The sequence below is a fragment of the Megalobrama amblycephala genome, linkage group LG5 (assembly GCF_018812025.1).
Source record: "Megalobrama amblycephala isolate DHTTF-2021 linkage group LG5, ASM1881202v1, whole genome shotgun sequence".
NCBI lineage: Eukaryota > Metazoa > Chordata > Actinopteri > Cypriniformes > Xenocyprididae > Megalobrama > Megalobrama amblycephala.
Genome location: NC_063048.1, coordinates 33,476,143 through 33,496,986, shown reverse-complemented (window position 1 = coordinate 33,496,986; position 20,844 = coordinate 33,476,143). Strand labels below are relative to the sequence as shown.

The 20,844-nt window shown below is 37.9% G+C and overlaps 2 protein-coding genes across 2 annotated transcripts; both read left to right on the top strand.

The window, feature by feature from the left end:
* Window positions 1–16: 16 nt before the first annotated feature.
* On the top strand, window positions 17–5,589 carry LOC125269136. The gene is made up of 2 exons (XM_048191908.1): window positions 17–202; window positions 2,189–5,589. Exon 2 carries the CDS (start codon window positions 2,199–2,201, stop codon window positions 2,811–2,813), a length of 615 nt encoding a protein of 204 aa, XP_048047865.1. The 5' UTR covers window positions 17–202; window positions 2,189–2,198; the 3' UTR covers window positions 2,814–5,589.
* Window positions 5,590–7,342: 1,753 nt separating this feature from the next.
* Window positions 7,343–19,052, top strand: vgll2b (vestigial-like family member 2b). Its single transcript, XM_048191906.1, has 4 exons — window positions 7,343–7,644; window positions 8,525–8,852; window positions 15,506–15,925; window positions 18,156–19,052. Exons 1-4 carry the CDS (start codon window positions 7,558–7,560, stop codon window positions 18,197–18,199), a joined length of 879 nt encoding a protein of 292 aa, XP_048047863.1. The 5' UTR covers window positions 7,343–7,557; the 3' UTR covers window positions 18,200–19,052.
* Window positions 19,053–20,844: the final 1,792 nt, after the last annotated feature.

Genomic DNA, 20,844 nt, shown 5'->3' with positions numbered 1-20,844 from the left:
AACGGTTCGCTCATCGCAGTGAATGATTAATTTGCTAATTGGACTGATCCGATTGCAGATGTTCCGAGTCAACAACTCACTGATTCCAAGATCCGTTCAGAACGAGTCTCTAGTTAACTGAATGCACAAGTCTGACTCAAAATGAGCCAAGAACCGGGAGATCCTCGGAGCTTGGGTGAAAGTGCGACTGATGGAACGAAAAGTAAGTTACAAATGCCGAATTTTAGTATTGATTATTGTAAATGAAACTCATCTTGAGGTCACAACTGTCAGTTGTTTGTTACGGAGCCCCGGACATGACATGCTGGGAAAAAAACAGTAGGCTAGGAAAAATCGTGCGCACGATTTATTAATTCGTTCCCTCGATTTACTAAAACGTGCGCACGATTTACTATTTACGATTTACTACACGTTCTCTCGATTTATTAATGATGCGCATGAATTATAAAACGAGGGAACGAATTAGTAAGTCGTGCGCACGATTTCATTTTTTTTCTCACATGTCATGTGCGGGACTACTCATGTGCGTAGTTTGTGAACTAAATCTGCTGTAAAATGAGCTAATGCTTGAATTAGGGCGTCACCATCCCATTCCCACCCATTAAACATTGGATGTCGTATAGACGTGCAGATCATGTCTATATTAGGTCCGTCGGTCCATGACCATTTCTGAACATCTATTCGACGTCCAAACTAGGTCCACTGTTTGGACGTCCAACCATGACCCAACTTGGACGTCATCTTGACGTTCAACATTTGACCTTTGAACTGGGTAATTTTTTTTGGACGGCATCTGGACGTCTATAACAGGTGCAGGAAATTTACATGATTAATATGTAATATTTGTTTTATAGGGTCTATCAACATGATTAATACATGAAGAGATCAGATGCAAAAGCCTCTAAGTGCCATCTGAAATTTTCTTCTAGAATGATCATTTTTATCAAGCTTGTATATTTAAGTTCAATGATTTCACTTAAATTGCAATGCAAATTACCTATTAATTGTCATTTAAGTGAAAGTACTTAACTATACAGACTTTATAAAAATTATCATTCTAGAAGAATTTCAGATGGCACTTAGAGGCTTTTGCATCTGAACTCTTCACATACAGATTATTTATAAACAAACACGATTTATTATGTGAATGCCTATTTATTTATTCAGGCCATGTTTTTTGTATGTATGTAGTCCCATGTTTCCAGAGGGTGGAGGACATGTTGTGTTGTAATGCATTTCCTGTTGAAACTAGAAGTTGAGCCAAACAAAGCTACAGGACATTAACTGGCACAGAAAACATGTCCTCCACCCTCTGGAAACATGGGACCACAGTTATAGAAGTTATAAAAACGGCGTCCAAAATAAGTCTAAATTTGATGTTGAAAAGACGTCCACAAACGACCACATTTGGACTATAAATAGCCCTTACACGGAGGTCCCGCGGACTTCAACATTAGACGTGCGGAAGACGTTGAAAAAAGACATCGCCTGGCGTTACAAAACAACCCCTTCAATGGACCGAATCTGGACTTACAAAAATTACATGAAAAAGACGTCACTCCGACGTCACATTGCACAGTGGGCAACGTTGTAGATTTTAAGTAAAAAACCATAACACCATAAAATAATGCAAACTATTGCACTTGCATTCTTTGCTGCCATAGCAGTTTCAAATGATATAAAACTAGTATGTTTGCATAGCTTTCATTCAAAAACCTGCATCTGCATCCATTAATCTTCCTTACTGACTAGTGCTGGCTCTTTGACAAATTATAATAATTCATAATGGTGTTAGACCCAGCAATTAAAAGTAAAGTACCACCACTGGTATTACGCATTCAGTCTATAGGCACGTAGTGCTTCTTTACAAATTGACATTGCCAACTACTGGCCTGGCATGCATAATACAGCATTTTTAGTCATTTTCTGTTCGCATTCTGTTCATGTTCTTAGTTCCTGAGTTTATAGTAAATTAACCTTTTAACTGCTTGCGATTAGATTCTGCACTCAACTTTATTTCACTTAACTGTGAGAGAAGAACTGACCTAAAATGGATCTAGTAGCAGTTAAGATTCTCCTCCTCTCACAGCTAGGGGGAACAGTCCCTTGAGAGACACACATGGGCTTTCCTACATTTATACCAACTAGTTCATTATGATGACGATAGTCTGTGTGTGTTTTTTTCCAGGAAGGTCTCCATGCAGAGACGAGAGCGCGCCTGCCCGGAGACCGTCTTTAAGGGTCGTTCAAGGAGTGTGTGTAGTGGGTACTCCTCATCAAAGGTTCCCCCTTCACCATCAGTGAGAGTGAGGAGGAAAACTGCATGCATCACCTTAGTGACGGAGAAGCCTGAGCCCACCACAATACCAGTGCCAGTGACAAAAGAGACTGAGCCAAGGATCGCCCTGGAGCCCGAGCCCAAAGAAAAGTCTGACCAGGTGCATGATCCAGCCACAACATCAGTCCCTGAAGGAATTCTGCTAGAGTTTGAGGGGATGAAGTGGAGCCCAACCCCCTCAATAACGGCTGACGAGCTGCTTATTGACTGGGAGAGTGAATGCATCCTGCCCATTTCTGTTCCCAGCCCTGAATTGTTAGAATTTGAATTCCAGCCCTGCCTCCCACCTCCTCTGCTTGTTTTAAGCCTGCCTGTTCTGTGTCAGCCTAGAGAGCTATTCCTGAATTTTATGTCCGTTTCATCTGAACCTGTTAAGCCTGTCTTGTTCACCATTATTTGCATTGCCCAGTCCTCCAGCCTCGCATGCACTGCCTCTCCTCAGCACTTCGGCTCATGTCGATTCACCTCGGTCTGAGTATTTGCCAGCCCGTCCATGGATGGTCGACCTAGTAGCTCCACTTACTGTGCGTTCACACCACAGCCGGCAAGAGCGTCAAAATTCACCCTGGCTGCCCTGCCAACAACGCTGTACTGTGTGTTCAAACCGCAGCCGGCGGGAGGGTCAAGGTAAATGACAAGTTCGGGCAACTAATCGGAATCCTATCAAGCGAGGACCTCTACATTCCGATTGGTTGCCGTTGAACCGCGTCATAGCTCATTACCATAAAGTTGACATGACTTCAACTCTCCTCGACGCTCTCACCGTCCAAGATGCACCGCTCTCGCCGACGGCGGTGTGAACGCACGGTTAGGACCTCTTAGGCCTGTCGAACAGTCGGCTCCACCGTGGCTCCTCCCTTCCTCGGGTCCACCTGGTACCATCGTCCTCTCGGCTCCACCGGGCTTTCTCGTCCCTCAGGCTCCACCATGGTCAGTCGTTGCTCTGCCTGCGCCATGGACTTCAGTGTTTCCCACAGGATTTTGTGAAACTGTGGTGGGTGGACATCGGTCAAACTTTTGCCACACTTGCTAAAAACCAATCCACCTTCTTGTGTCAGAAAAAAATGAGTTTGCTCAAGCTAATCTTGAATTTACCTGGGTACCTTTTTACTGATTGAGATTAGACCCTGCACTTAACTTTATTTCACCCAACTGTGATATATATATATATATATATATATATATATATATATATATATATATATAATCTTAAACACATTTGACATACAATATATAGATATAACACATTTGAATAAATAATTATCAAAAGATATATAGATATTTGGTTGTTTTAGACATTTTTTTTATTATTGCATGTCAAAATGCAGGACGTCAACTTCCTTGAAGTATTTCGTAGCATCTAAAAAAAAGCTGTAAGAGAATCTGAATGTGTTTGGGACATTTTTTTCTTGTTAATTCAAGTATTGCAGAACATGAAAAGCTATCAGTGATTTTTATTGCACATATTTATACAGTCCTGCAGTATGTTTTACATGGTATTTTAGTCCCTGTGATCACATGACTTGTCAGATTTGGTCTAGCATCAAGGGTCTAAAGCAAACAATGATGCAATCAGTGTTTATTTTTTGCTCGTTCACATATACACACGCACATACACACAAACACACACACAGTCTTAGGAAGTGAATGAAACAGGAATAAAGAGAAATGGATGGAGAGAGAGAAGGGAAGGAGGGGTGAATCTGTCCTTCTCTTCTGTTCCCTAGTTTGGTCACTCAGAGCTCTACATCAGGGGTCATTTGCTGTGGCTCAGAGATTGTGATACAGACTGGGCTAGACATCACACGCATACGCATATAGTCATACAACCTGTTTTCTTAGTATTGACAAATGACTTACTGTTCCAAAAAGGAAGGAGAGAGTGATATGTGTTGCTGGGAAGACTTTGAGAGATAAAGAGAGAGAGAGAGAGAGAGAGGGAGAGCAATCGGTCATGGCCATTAATATAAATGGGTCCTCCTACATGTGGTCATGGTGCAGAGTCTGTTTTAAACTCCTTGCTGCGTGTCGTCAAGAGCAGCTGTCCGTCACGCTGAAGCTCTCAACCCCTTTCCCTGTGGCATTGCATCATTCCCTCTGTATCCCAAAAAAAACCCCACACCAATGCGAGTAAAGTTTCACGGCGCGCTTCGGCCGGGGCAGACATTAGATGGGCAACAGCATGTCCATGACTCCAGAATACATTCAGATAACAAGTCTTTTAAATGCGTGTAAAATGAGAGGTTAATGGTCTCAGACCTCCTGACCTCCAGCAGGGAATAGTTAAGCATGTACTCATGACAGCAGTGTGGAGCTTGATCCAACTTTGTCTCAAGTGTCCGTGTCTCTCATTCCCCCCGTAAATGTGCTCCATAATTGTGCGAGTATATTTTAACGGTTGTGTTAGTACAAATCATTACAATGCATCTGCGTGAAGTTCTGCAAATTATTTCTTTAGTTATAGTACTGATCAGACCGTATGTAACAGTATATATGGGAACTGTATGTTTACTTTTAATATTATATTAATAATAATAATTATATTTTTATATAATATTTTAATTTTATTAGGTGATTGGTATATTTATATATTTTTTGATTTTATTAAAAATGAAGGAAAAATGACAGCTAGGAACAGTTGGTCTGAAACTGATTATATTAGAGTTTATTGGTCAATTGAAGCTGACATAGAGTTCTGGCACACATCTCCTCTGTCGACCCCGAGCAAACACTTCAGAGACATTCCTCTCTGTTTAACACTGCTGGATGAAATTCTGCAAATATTCCACACGATTCTCTTAACGTTCTAGAATGTCTGTCAGAAAACTCCTGGCACTCAAGATCCAAAGTGCACATATTAATATCAGAGAATATATGACAGAGTTTACAAAGCAGGACCTAGAGGAGGTTCCTTCTTGAATAAAGCATTAACAGCTTTGATTTGGAATATTAATTTAAACTAGAGGAACAGAGACACATTTATAGGTGTGTGTTTGACTGACCTCGTGTTTGTTTAAGTGAAGGTGATAATGTGAGCTAGATTTGAGAGGAATCTCTTTACTCAAGTGCTGGTATGGATTGGCTGTCCAGTCTATACCTCACACCAATGTGCCACCCTGAGAATCAGCCAAATACTTTCAATCTTTTTCAGTGCAACAAGTTATCTGTAGTTTACTACATGATGTTTTATAGTTAAGGAGATGAAATTTGAAAGCTTTTCATTTTCTTTTTTTCTTCCTTTAGCATTTTGGAACTGCTCTAAGAGAATAAAACTATATATATATATATATATATTTTTTTTTTTTTGGTGTTTTTTAAATAAATATTGTATTTTTATAGTTTTAGTTTATTTAAATGCATTTATTTTTATATTTTATGATTTTATTATACTTTTTATTTTATAAATTATAAGTATTATTTGTTAAAAATATGATTACACAATACAAAATAGTAATATTAGTAAAAATCTGAACTGATGTCCATGTTTTCTCAGAGTACACTGTAAAAAATTATTTTCATGATTTGTTATCACAACATTTTTTCTTTTGTCAGATCATCTCATATAATTTATGTGGTTCAGATAACATAATATTTTGAGTTTCTGTTGATTAAACCAATAGCCTTCATTGTATTAACTTAAATTTTTAATTTCAATGAACTCAATTTTAAGGCAACCAGGTAACATACTTTTTTAGTTCAACCATCAATTATTTTGGTTACACTTTAATTTAAGATGTCTTTTTTACAGTGTAGTTATACATTTAAGTACTGAGGAATATTAAGTAACTACTTGTACTTACTGTAGGGGTAAGATTAGCGTTTGGTTTGGTTTAGGGTTAGTTGCATGTAACTATGCATAATTTATTACTATAGTAACTACATGTAACATTTGTAACAATGACACTAAAATAAAGTGTTACCATTCCTTTTTACAGTGTAACAATTTTGGGGTACTTTATTACACCACTAATTAAATACATACATATAGTAAATACTATAGACAACCTTAATTTGTTGAAGAATATGGGAATACTATGTTTAGATAACCATATGATTTTGTGTCTGCTCTGGTTTGAATTAAGATATTTTGATAACACTTTACAGATCTTATTTGTTAATGCATTAGCTAACATAAACTAGCACTTTTTGCAGCTTTTATTAACCTTTAGTTAATTAATAAAAATGTTCACGCTCATGTTAGTTCACAGTGCATTAACTAATGCCAACAGATACAACTTTTGATCTTAAAAATGTATCAGTAAATGTTGAGATTAACATTGACTAAGATTAATGAATGCTTTAGATGTATTTTTCATTGTTTATGTTAACTAATGTAATTTCTCTGATAATGCTGAAGAAAACTTGAAAGAGCTCAGATGTTGGAAGAAAGCTTAGTTGTTGCTCTTTTATAGCTCAGGATATTTAATGGAGCTCTCACTTATGACCAACTTTATGTCAGGTTTTCAAAATCCTTACACTATAAAAAAGAATATTGTTGGTTTAACTTAAAGTATGTGACCTGGTTGCCTTAAAATTTTGAGTTCATTGAAATTAAACATTTCTAATACAAGTTAATACAGTGAAGGTGATTGGTTTAATCAACAGAAACTTAAAATATTATGTTATCTGAACCACATGAATTATTGAAGTTGATTTGACTAAAGAAAGAATGTTGTGATAAATCATGAAAATAATTTTTACAGTGCAAGGTGTCTCTGCTATCATTTTAAACCTGTAGGCCTATAGGCTACTTGTTATATTTGTGTTATTAAAAAATGCAATGTATTTATTTTACACATATTTATTGCAAAAACCTAGTTCACAAATTCATTACGCGACTGCTTTGAGCATCAATCATGGTATGAATGTTGTTATTGAAGCCTGCAGCCCAAACTCACGGACGTGCCCTGCATTGTGTGGATCACGCAGTTAAATTTTAGAGGGTGGTCGGGGGTCTCGGTGTGGGGTGGGAGGGGTCGTCATGTGAAGCTCTGTCTTGGGCATATTCTGTGGTATAAACCAAACCACAGTACCGCGAGCGCAGCTGTCAGGTGTGCGTCACCGTGGACCACTGATCAGTCTCCGCGCGCTCTGCTCTAACGACACCGAGATGTTGCACTGTCCTACTTGACTTTTCTTACCCGTTTCTCTGCTTCTGCACGTGAAACAGCGGTCGACTGTTCCGTTGCCTGCGAGCCAAGAGGAGCGAGCGGGTTATCATGAGTTGTCTGGATGTTATGTACCCGGCTTATGGTCATTACGCACCGTACGCGCACAAAGCTTCAGCGTTCATCAGCACTTTACCGGTAAGCAGGTTTCCATGTGCAATGCGTTGTTAAATTACTGTTAAATTAAATATGCAAGTTTTTGTGCATTTTAACATAAATTTTTATTGTTTATTTGATAAGTGTGTTTGCTGTGTGTGTGAGGTCGGCTAGACCGGGGCAAGTTGTCAGACTCCAGTGACAATTTCTCAGTATAGGCGCAAGCCTTCAATTCTTGGCTATTAAAAACAGTTTAACATTTTATGGCACTGAAATACAGCTCAGAAATTTGCAGTTCACTGAACACACTGACCTTTTGCTCGGGACATGTTGTCCCACTATGTGAGGTAAGTTGTCTGAGTGGAACCATTAAACAGTTTACTATGGACTTGCTAAATTTAACAAGTAAAAACAGTACAAAAAAAAAAAAAAATTATTGTGATCAACAAATAGCTATTGTGACTGATAAACTGCATAAATAAATGTAAAATAACATTCAAAACACAAGTGTCAACTTGTCTCGGTCTGACACAGTTCAGCCTTTCAGTTAAAATTTTATATAAAATTGTATATTTTATATATTTATATAGTTGACTTTACCCTGAATGTATACTAGTGTGGTTTTATTGTGTTTACTTTTTTATCCAGAATATATAACAAATTATGTTGGAAATTTTTAATTTTGGGGATAGAATTCACACAAAAATAATCCTAATTTAAGAGAGACTGCTAGAGAAAACAAGCATTGTCGTAACTGGATTTTTGACACTCAACTTTAGAACTTCGCTGTGTGACAACTAGCCCTGGTTTTATCTTTTATATATGACTGCACTTGCATACACTCTTACATATAGATTGACAATCACACTGTCAGACACAACAAAATGTGTCGCAATGGTTCTCAACTACTTAATTTTCTTAGGCACCCCTTGGTCTGAGAAGCCCCTCGTCTCGCTGCAGGGATCTGATGGACAGCGTGGGGGTCCCGTGCTGCTCAGAGGGCGTCCCGGTTTCTGCCGGAAGCTCCAGCTCAGGGGGTCCGTCCCCATCACCGTACCCTTCGGCCGGACAGGTAGAGGAGGCTACGAAGGACAAAGAGGTCGGGGAGGCAGAATACCTGAGCTCACGATGCATCCTCTTCACCTACTACCAAGGGGACATTAGCAGCGTGGTGGACGAACACTTCTCCAGAGCTCTCAGCACCTACATGGAGGCCGAGGGCAAAAAGAGGCACAGCGATCCCAGCACAGGTGAGAGTGTGGGAAAAAAAGAGTCCATGGTTTTGATCTGAGACAGATGTAAGATATAGGCACAAGAAAAGGAATTTACAATCACTGCAAATAATTTGTGTGCGCAAATGATCTCAGCTAAGCAATCTCAGCTCCTCATTCAAATGAGCTGCACTGAATCAAATCAAATCAATTTGAATTTAATGAATGAATAAAGCTGCTTGTTAGAACAATGAGAGAACTGAAAGAATGAGATATTCTTATAGGGACAGTTCACCCAAAAAATGAAAATTCTATCATTAATCCTTGTGTCTTTCCAGAACTGTGTGACGTTCTTTCTTCTGCTCTCTTAAAAATAGGTTTTTATGTGCATTGATGGTTCGAATAAGAACATTTATCATCCACCATTTCAAAGGTTCTTTATAGTGGAAAAAGGTTCTCCAGATTATTAAAATATTCTTCACACTAAATAATGTTTTCTTAAAGGACTGTTCACAGAAAGTTCTTGGGGAACCAAGATGGTTTTTCTATTGCATCACTACAAAACTCCCTTTTTGGAACCCTTATTTTTAAGGAACGCAAAAGAAGATATTTTGTTGAAGAAGAATGTTTTAGCTGTTTGTGTCCATACAATCAGTTAAAGGAGTCATGAACTGCATTATTTTATAATGTTTGCTGAGATGCACTTATAATGTTATAATTTTTACATCAAAAATGGTCATAATTTAGAAATATAAGGCTATTTTCTACACAGCAAAATCTCCAGAGTTAAATCAACTCTGCTCAGAGTACATATGGTCCCTCTCTAAATAGTGTTAAAGTAACACTGAAGCAGAGTTAAAGTTAATGAGATAACTAAGCAATTAATTAAGTGATGATTGTGCATTAGTGATGAAAACCTGCTGTTAACAAGCAGAATCACTAAAGAAAAGAGAAACAGCCTTATTAATTGCTTAATTATCTCATTAACTTTAACTCTGTTTCAGTGTTACTTTAACACTATTTAGAGAGGGACCAAATGTACTCTGAGCAGAGTTGATTTAACTCTGGGGATTTTACTGTGTACCCTGATTTTAGCCCTCTGATTTGAATGCTCTGTTTAAAGGGGTGTGTCTGCTTTGAGACTTCAGTGTAAACACCCACTGATATGATTGGCTAACAACTTTGCATATGAAAGTATTACATGTGGAACTCTCTCAATAACTTTTACTATGTTTTTACTATTACAGCTGTCGAGATTAACTAATCGTGAAAAGTGTTGATTATAGCATTATATTTAGATCTACTCCTGTCACATGAAAGGTTGCCGCAATAAGTATCGTAGTCGATAACAGACATGTCTTTTGAACGCATGAATGCTGTGATTTCGTCTTTGCAACTCGATTCTGCACTCTCGCAAATGCTTTTATCATAACAGTGTAAACACAACGTAAATAAGAGATTTGAATAAAGATTCGTTGTGCAGTGTAGACAGCTTCACTGATTATAATGGGAGTTTTGGCGAGAGTCCAGAACTCAAACACTGATAAACTTACACTGTGTGATTGAAATCTCCAGTGATTATAAAGGGAGAGCGTTCTTTGATCGCTTTCTGTGTAATATCTAATCACAATTTAAATAACAGGTTATTTTCACGATTAATTGCACGATTTGAAATCGTGCTTAAACGATTTGGCTTAATTAGCTGCATTTATTTTTTATGCGCTGCTTGTCAATGAAGTATGGCTCCAAATGCTAATCCATCTGAAATCACTGCGAGTTTGAGTCGCTTATAATGTACATTTGAAAAACAACACGCGTCAAACATCCTTCCAGACATGAGAAGCATTTATTAACATCTTGTCCGACAAAAGACAACATTTAGTAACATGTTTTTACTCCAAACTCACTTCATAACGACAGTTGAGCATCGTTCTGTGAGATGATGTGGCTTCTTACACAGAATAAGGCAGTCGTGCATTTATTAGTCATGTTTTATCAATCAATGCGTTTCAGTCTTCTGTTTATTCAGCTACAGCGATAGTATGGGATTTCCTGGAATGACACATGTTATCTACTTCTACTGCAGGGCATATTTGCAGTTTCTGCGCAAGAGCGCCCTCTGGCTTTCAGATGGAGAAGCATTGATCACAGAACCGTACAGCTCCGACAAGCTGCACATTAAATAATCGCTGCCTTTGCCAAATCGCGTGCGATAAAATTGTGCAGCCCTTGTTAACTACAAAAACATGAATTTGTAAAAATGGTGACATTATGTCCATAGTCCATAGGTGCGTAGTTTCTTTACAAAGTGACATCGCCAACTACTGGCCTGGCATGCATAATACAGCGGTTTTGGTTGTTTTTGCAGATCATTCTGACAACGGTGATGTCTGTACGTGAAAAATGCAAAGGAAAAACATTTCCAGTTTTATTACATCATTGTCATGTAAACATACCCTGATTTACCAAAGAATTCACAGAGAAATGTTCAGAACAAACAAATAATGCTCTACTGAGACACTCACATAGTTGAAAATAAATTACTACAGCTTTAGAATTCTTTGGAAGGTAATGTAATTTCAAATCCAGTGATCCTGTATCTTCTCTCCTTCTCATATCACTAATGCGCCAGTGGGCGGGACCAAAGACGCCATGCTTGGATTCTGCAGGGGCAGTCTTTTGTCACACTATTACGTCATAATGTGACAAAATCTGAAACAAGTCATTTCTGGAGCTTGGTTTCAATAAAAGCTGTCTTTGGACTAATGAGGAAGTTTTGAGTTCTGAAACATACAGGATGTTTTAATAGTACAATCACCTCTTACATGTCAAAAGATCAAGGAAAATTTGATTTCTCAATTCATGACCACTTTAAAGTCAATAAGGTTCATAAGTTTCAAGCTACAAAAAAAGACAGCGTGAAAGATGAAAACAGCTGAAACAGCTGTGTTCTATAAAAGAAAGAAAATCATATATGAGCTTACAACGTCATGAGGGTGGATAAATGATGGCATTATTTTCAGTTTTGGGTGGATGGGAGCAAACTGACACTGTTTCACAGTCACAAATTGTCACAAATGCCTTTCTGCTCCTTTTGTGCCACCAAGTGAGATAGTGTGCCTAGCTTGTTTGTTGAATACCAGATCACACAAGTGTCTGCTATGCAAGGTGGTGCTTAATGTGTGTGTGTTTACCTTAATGAACCTTTGGTATATTCCCTCCCTCCCTCCCTCCCTCCCTCCCTCCCCGTGACATCTTCATCTAGCCTCTCAGACGCTGCCTGCCTCCCAACAGATACTATGTTTATACGCAGCGGTAAGCGCAGTGGCTCGAGCTCATATCGCGTTCAAACAGCTCACAATACCGAGCGTCAGATTTATGAGGAGCTCGCCCACCCCTCCTCTGATCACGACTACATCACCGGTGTCTTTTTTCAGAGGAATTCTAAATATAAAAGTAAAGGCTAAAAACATACTTCACCCCTCCCTCCACATTCTAGGAGGGGTTACGGGGGGGCGAGAGGGTTAGTAAAAACAACAGGTGGGGGGCACGAGCAGAGACAGGGGTCTGCAGGTCTGTGGAGATGTTGGGGAGCTGACATGATAGCAGAAGAAGACCACATGCGGTTCTCCAGGTTTAAACTCCTGCCATATATAGACCTTTAGGACAGACCGAGACTGTCTTAGGGGCCGTTCACACAGAATGCAGGTCAGTGGAACGAAAAAAAGAAACAAGCTCTTGAGGCGTGTTTTTAAAAGTTTAACTTAATTTAACCTGAGCGCCACGCTTTTAGAACGCCATGTCATGTGCAAAACACTGCAAAGACGTGAGATGAGAGCCAACAGTCAAACATGTCTGTCTAAAGCATGTTTACATAAAAAACAATGGACATTTTCTTGTCTTTCTTCTGCTCATTTGTTGTTCGTCAATATCCTGACCTCTTTTGTTTATCTTTAATGGGTTTTCTTGCTCCTTTCTAGCTCTCTCCCTCCCTCTCTCTTCCCGTCTCTCATCTCTCTCATGTGGCCGTGTGTATTTCTGTGATGTGTGCTAAGCTCTTTAGAAGCAATTGGAACACCATATGATTCAATCAGAAAGACATCTGAGGGTGTGGGGCTGGAAATCATATGAAATCATGTGACAAGCCTGACCTGAGAGTCCAAGGTGCAACGGCCTTATATGTGGACAAATAAGACACAGAGAACTGTCATCTCAGCTGAACCTATAATAATACGATAACTAACCGACAAGAGCGTGCAAATTAATAAAGCTCGAACACTTCAAAAGAAGTTTTAATAGCATTCAGACATCATTTCAGTAATTATCAATGTGAGATTACAAGTTAGTCAGAGCACACTGAAGAGATGCTAGTGAACAGAGATCATATTCACCTGAGGAGGTCACCATAGCAACAGTGGCAGTGAAAGAAATGAACTTTTCATTAAACTTCATTGAACTTTTTTAAACAGATTTCCAAGGGTATCTGGCACATTTATAAGAACAAATTTGTAAATGTATGTCATATTTTCTATAAATTCTTAAATGTAACCACACTATAAAAAATAAGAATTGTTGGTTTAACTTAAAGAAGTAAGTTACCTGGTTGCCTTAAAATTTTGAGTTCATTGAAATTAAAAATTTGAGTTAATACAATGAAGGCGATTGGTTTAATCAACAGAAACTCAAAATATGTTATCTGAACCACATTAATTATCTAAGATTTGACAAAAGAAATAAATCATGAAAATATTTTTTTACAGTGCAGTAACTTCACTTAGAATAATAAGACACAATAAAGCTGTGACAATTGCATAAATAATGTTGTGAGATTAAATTTAGAGTATAGAAATATGAAATGATGGAGAAAAAAAATTAGAGCCTACTTTTATGAAACTAAAATCGTCAGTAGGTGGCAGTGAGTCATTGAATTTTTCATTCAAACTATTTGCCTGCGTCCGAAATTACATACTCTCTTCAGTAGGTACTTATTTTGAGTACTTGTGACCACTAAAAAAAGTATGTTTTATTTAGTATGAATGTGTGTAGTCATATGACCTACCAGCGTCAGTTACATCACTGCCATTCACAAATCCTCTCTTGTGGCCTCATGGGATAATAAAGTTATGCACACTTCAGAATCTTGCTGGAAGAAGTAGGTCATCCTGATACTTGATTTTGGACATGCTACTCATCACATACTGTTTTACCCCTACTATATATGATGCAGCCACTGTCTTTATGAATGTGTCATTGAATCATTCACTCAATCGGACACATTGACTCTTTCACTCATTCATTCATTCACTCAATCAAAAAAGCAGATCCATTCAGGAATGAAAGAGAACACCATTGTGTGTTGCTCGGAGATGCACAACTGTTCTGTTTCTGGCTTTGTTTGGAACTATTTCCATTAGCAAAATACAGCAAAAACAGACAATATTGTGCCTTAAGATAAGTCACTTAATAATAACTTTTTGTTTATTGAACTGTTTATTGTATAAAATAAATATCATATTTGCAGTTGTACTTATAATGCGAAATATAGTACTCTTGCTCATATGATTGCTTAAAGGTCCCGTTTTTCGTGGTTTTTTGAAGCTTTGATTGTGTTTATAGCGCGCAATATAACATGTGTTCATGTTTCGCGTGTAAAAAAAACACAGTATTTTTCACATAATTTACTTATCTGTATACCGCTGTTTTCACTGTCATAAAAACGGGCTGATGACTTCCTTGTTCTATGAAGTCCCTCCTTCAGAAATACGTAACGAGTTCTGATTGTGCCAGCGGTTCCTGTGTTGTGATTCGACAGCAGCTTAGCGTTCCTTGCCCGGAAAGGTCACGCCTCTTACCATAACGTGGAGATGCACGCGCTCAGTGTTATTGTAAACATGTCTTTAATTTTACCCTATCAATTTGAGCCGGAATCAGACCCGGTGATTGGACTGCGGGATGAAAATAACAGCGTTTCGACGACATGGCGACAAACACACTCTACAAACGCAACTCTTGTGTATTCCTGTGGGCGGAGGTTAGTCAAAAAACTGTTTTAGTGACGTCATTAAAGAAGGAAGTAGAGGGATGTAGTCCAAACTGGCCGTTCGATGTAGGCGACTTCTGTTAAATAAAATATCTCGCTTGGCATTGAACTTTGAGCTTTAAAATTTTACAGATTTTATTTATACTCTAACAACAACATTACACACTAACTAAAGTTTGAAACATGGGATCACGAAGAACGGGACCTTTAAATATACTGTACGTTATAAATATAAAGTAAAAAAAAAAAAAAAAAAACTCATAGGGGTCATTTTTTGCACCAATATTTGAATTTTGGAAGCATTTTTTATTAATTTTGGTAGCATTTTTGCCCCAAACCCCCATTAGTCTCTGACCATGAACAGTAGTACTACTGTACTGTCATTTCTAATCATAATTTTATATATTTACATATCACAAAAAATGTTTTCTTCGTTAGTTGACTGTTAGCTAACTAAGCAAGGGGTGCTAAAACATTTTGTTCTGTGAGACATACCTCAAATTTGGACAGAAAATCCTTAAGAAGTTGATCAACCCCAAAAAGTCTTAAATATTTAGCAAAATGTACAGTTTCTGTCCATGCAAACAAAATATTATACCCTTTACTCTCTGTTTCTCTTTGTCATTCTCTCTTTCTTTTCTCTCCCCATCAGAAGCTTCATCCTCAAGCAGTCGACGCAGTTTCCCTCCATCTTTCTGGGACAGTAACTACCCCTCTCCACCCAGCCGACCCCACTGTGATCCCGCAGGTGCTCCCACCTATGCTATGGACCCCTACGCCCAGGCCTTGCACCCCGGTCTGCCTCATTCGCACGCTCACCCGCACCCATCAGAGTCCTGGAGCTACTCTCAAAGCCAGCCTTATCCCCCACCACGGCCCCTCCACGAACTGTACTCCTCTCCTGGGCTGGATGCCCACTACGGACCTCTTCTGATGCCTGCCGTCCGGCCGCCTCATCTCCCAACGCTGCCTGGGCATTATGAAGTGGGAAAGCTGGAACCCACTGCAACATGGCCAGGGCTTCTTCCTCCTGGGGAAGTGGCACAGAGTCTGGCTCTCAACATGGAACCAGGTAAGGTGATCCAATGTAGGCAAATAAAATGAGGTTATTGTAATTCATCATTTTATTAAATGAGTGCCTTTGATTTTGAAAGTGATAATTAAAATAAATTTGAAACATTTTAAACATTCTATCAGATAAATAATGTATTTAAAGGATTAGTCCACTTTTAAATGCACTTTTCCTGATAAATTTACTCACCCCCATGTCATCCAAGATATCCATGTCTTTCTTTCGTCAGTCGAAAAGAAATGAAGGTTTTTGAGGAAAACATTCCTGGATTTTTCTCCTTGTAGTGGATTTCAATGGCTACCAACAGATTGAAGGTCCAAATGTCAGTTTCAGATCAGCTTCAAGGCTTTAAACGATACCAGATGAGTAATAAGGGTCTTATCTAGCGAAATGATCGGTCATTTTCTGAAAAAAATACAGCCGTTTATGCTTTATAAACAAAATATGGCCTTGAACGTACTTTCCGCTTCCGCATTCTTCATAACGCTTACGCTGAATGTCCTACGCGAACGGCAGTTTCGTTTTTTACCGTAAGTTGAATAGGGAAGGCGTAGGACATTCAGTGTAAGCGTTATGAAGAATGCGGAAGCGGAAAGTACGTTCAAGGCCATATTTTGTTTATAAAGCATAAACGGTTGTATTGTTTTCGAAAATGACCGATCGTTTCGCTAGATAAGACCCTTATTACTCATCTGGTATCGTTTAAAGCCTTGAAGCTGATCTGAAACTGACATTTGGACCTTCAATCTGTTGGTAGCCATTGAAATCCACTACAAGGAGAATAATCCTGGAATGTTTTCCTCAAAAGCCTTCATTTCTTTTCGACTGACGAAAGAAAGACATGGATATCTTGGATGACATGGGGGTAAGTAAATTTATCAGGAAAAGTGTATTTAAAAGTGGACTAATCCTTTAAGTGTTTAATAAAGTAAATGATATTTGTACATATCTAATGAATATTATCAACTGTTTATTAAACAATATCATTGCAAGAGTGGACATCATGATAAGCAACAGAGTTGACATCAAGATAATCCCTGACTAAAAACAGTAACAAAATATAAGATAATGTGATAAAAAGAGAATTTATTGTCGCTGAAGAGTGCACTTCTTGAAATGATGATTTTTTGATTTAAATAAATAATGACTTTAAAAAGGGAAAAATATGGTAACAAGGCTGACGCCAAACCTGGGGACATCAAAAATATCTATATTAACAAACAGCATGTACGTAGTGTCCATGACGTCACCTGTAGGTTTCTGAAGAGCATTTCTGAAACCTAAAGCCGGCCGTTGCCATCTTGGCAGCGCGTCACTCCCGGATAACTGAAAATGGGCAAAAGAGGCGGGACGTGGGTGGAGCTGAGGTGACGTGACGGTAGCAGACAAATGGCTAGTGGTGACAGCAATGGCAATCCACCTGTCACTCAAGTGGCCCCGCCCTTAATTTAATTATGCAGAACTTTAAGGCTTAATATAATTTAAACAGATGAGTCATAAAAAAAATTCACCCCCCTCACAGTTGTCATGAAGGGCAAAATTAGCTATGTAGACCAAAACCACAATTTGTACCAGACTGTAAACATGTTTTTTCTGCTGAAAAGTTTAACATGAGGAACAATGAGATTCTGCTCTCTTTTGGAGCCTGTCCCTAGTGGCCAGTCGATGAATTGCAGTTTGTCACTTCTGTATTGGCTTCAAGAGAAACGGTTGCCGCTTGTTATTACAGTGTTTTTAGTCATTTTCACAAATCCGTGTTAATGGGGATAGTTTTGATAACGATCTATTCAAAGAAAAAACTTTTCCGTTTAGTAGCATACATTGATGTCGTGTAAACGTACCCTTAGTATTTGAACTATTTTTCTTTCAACATAATTCATACACTTTTTTAAATTGTACTTTGTGAATTAATTTGCCGGTAATTTAAACTTCCAGTTTGGAAAAATCAAGCTTTCACGTGTGGTACAGAGCCTCATTCTCCAAACTAACTGAGAATTTACCAGCAATTACTGATCAAGTTTCCAGAATGTTCCATTTAGAAAGGTACATGAATTATGTTAAAAGCAAACAAGCCACATGCCCTACAGGTTAATGGCAGGAAATGGATTGTTTGGCCTCAGTTGTTGGTGCTTATTATATAGAGAGTTTGCAGCCACCATGGAGATTGTGTGTGTGTGTATGGGTCCTCCTTGTTTTCAGCCATTGTGTTCATGTCTGCTTTGCACCGCAGGTCTCCAGCACCACAAGAAAGGGAAGGAGCTCTACTGGTTTTAATGAGAAGCCCTTCATCGACCATCCAATTAAAGCCTGCAGTTTGGCCCATTGTAGCCGAACTGTTGTTTCTTTAGCCCCCACGCACACCGGCTCTCCACCAGCTCTGCACACGCTCTGAACACGCTCCAGGACTATTTGTGTGCACCATGGAGATATGAACATAGGGTGATGAGAGAGCGCCTGGGGGAGGCAGGGGCGCTAGACGACACGGTCTTTCTGTTTTTGATCTTTTTTTCTCTTTTTGATCTTTTTTAAATTAATTTATTGCGGTGTAAAAATCCAGCTTGCCCTCTACGGTTCTCTGTTTGGACGTTGAGACATAAGAAACATCACATGGTGCATCGAATGATACATTTCCTAAAAATCTGGCTGTTTATATTGATTGAAAAAGGATGACAGCGATGTGTTTGTATTGTTTCTTTGCATTATTTTTTCTTCTTCTCATGTACAGTATTTTTATTTATATATATATATATATAAAATAGTATTTATGTGTTCCAAATAAAATACACTCACGGCCAGTGCTGTTAGTTTTTTCTTTTTCATAGGAAACGTAACATGGTGTGAAATAGTTACAATAAAAAAAAAAAAAAAAAAAATCTCTTTGAGAGATCTCAAAGAATTAATAAACCATACCAAAAGAGTGAAATAAAATGATGTGATTTCCCAAGATAATGAACCACTGTATAGAACTGAAAAGGTTCCAATGATGTTGTTATAAGAGGAAAGTCATTTTTGGTGTATTTTTAATGTATGGGTCTACTTTATTGAATTCAAAATGAATAGACTTGTTTGTTAAGACTAAAAATGCAAGAAAGTGTTTGTATTTCCTTATTAAACATGTATTTCAATATGTTGCCTTGTACTTGTCATGGCCTATTCCTCATTTCAAAAAGATTTATATAAAATTTAGCAAATGTTTGTTATATATCTCAGATTTGAGTTGGACATTAAAAATCTGATGTGTCTTCATGGCATCCAAATTGTGAACCAAAGTAACCTTTCCAGCTAACATGTAAGTCATGGGAACGGAAAGCCTTTATTCATTTTTGTATGTTGGGTAACGATGAGCTCCTGTAGCTTAGATATGATACTGTTCAGACTGTGTTTATGTTCCTCTGGAAGGAAAGATGTCCCAGGCTTATCACTGATGTTGTAGGGCACAAAGTCACTCTTGTCCGATCATGAAATTATAAACGGGTGCATGAATAGTCGGTTCATTTAAGACTCCATCTGCCAAAACTATAAAACATGACAGCCAGCTGGTACAAAATCTCTGTCAGGGACTATTTATATTCATGTTTAAGCAAAAACAGAAGCTAAAACACACGTTTTCACGTTTTCAGGGACTTTTCATTAACAGTATATCCCATCCCCTAACCCTAAACCTACCCATCACAGAAAGCTCTGCATTTGTACATTTTAAAAACATAATTTAGTATGATTTACAAGCTGTTTTCCCTCATGGGGACAAAAAAATAAGGTCCCATAAGGTAGCAAATCCCTGAACCACACACACACACACACACACACACAAACAAAAAAACGACCTCTACTGGTCATGTATTGTACTTGTTTTTTTTTTTTAAAAAGGTGTAAACACAAAAAAATGGAAGTTATATTGGAAGTTATATTGTTGTTATATGACAGTCATGTGTTAGATGGTAAAATGCTTTTATATGAAAATATTTTTGTCGGCAGATAATGCCTAGTCATCTGTCAAGGTTTTTTTAGGACATAGATACAGTCAGTCACTTGACAGAAATCGTAAAGTTTGTATGCTTCAAACATGTGATCAGAAATAATGCAAGCAAGTGGTTCTGTGTCATCTGGTAGCTCTCTCTCATGACTTCTAAAGTATACCTAGTGTGGTTTAGATCAGTCATTCTCAACCTCTTTTTGCTTCAAAACCCAGATTTTATGTTGAACTGTATATACCCAATATGCAAAATTATTATGACACAAACTATACATTCTCAGAAAAAATGGTCCAAAAGCTGTCACTGGGACAGTATGTACCATTTAGGTATGTATACTTTTTATATACTAATATGTATACTTTTGGTACCAATATGTACCTCTGAGGTACATATTTGGGTACAAAGGTTTACCTTTTGAAAGGGTACCGCCCCAGTGATAGCTTTTTGTATTTTTTTGAGTGTATGGTCAGTAGAATTTTATTACTCTACCGATCAAAAGTTTGGAATAATTTCGATTTTTAATGTTTTTGAAAGTCTCTTATGCTCACCAAGGCTGCATTTATTTACATAAATACAGTAAAACCGTAATATTGTAAAATATTATTAAATTTAATAAAACTGTTTTCTATTTGAATATATTTAAAATGTAATTTATTCCTGTGATGACTCTGTGACCCATCAAAATTATGCACACTACAACAATATATAATGAAAGCATATGAATTTATAATAGAACATTATTATATGCACAAACAAGCACACATACATAAAATGTATACTAATCACTATCACATGAGCACACACAAATGCCTACATATATACATTTCTAACCACCAAAAAACAAGATGTAGTCTGTACTTTTGTCGACTTCAATACAAAACAGCTCATTGTCCAGTTAATGGGAACTGCAATCTCCAATCAGAATCGAGTATTCAGACAGAACAT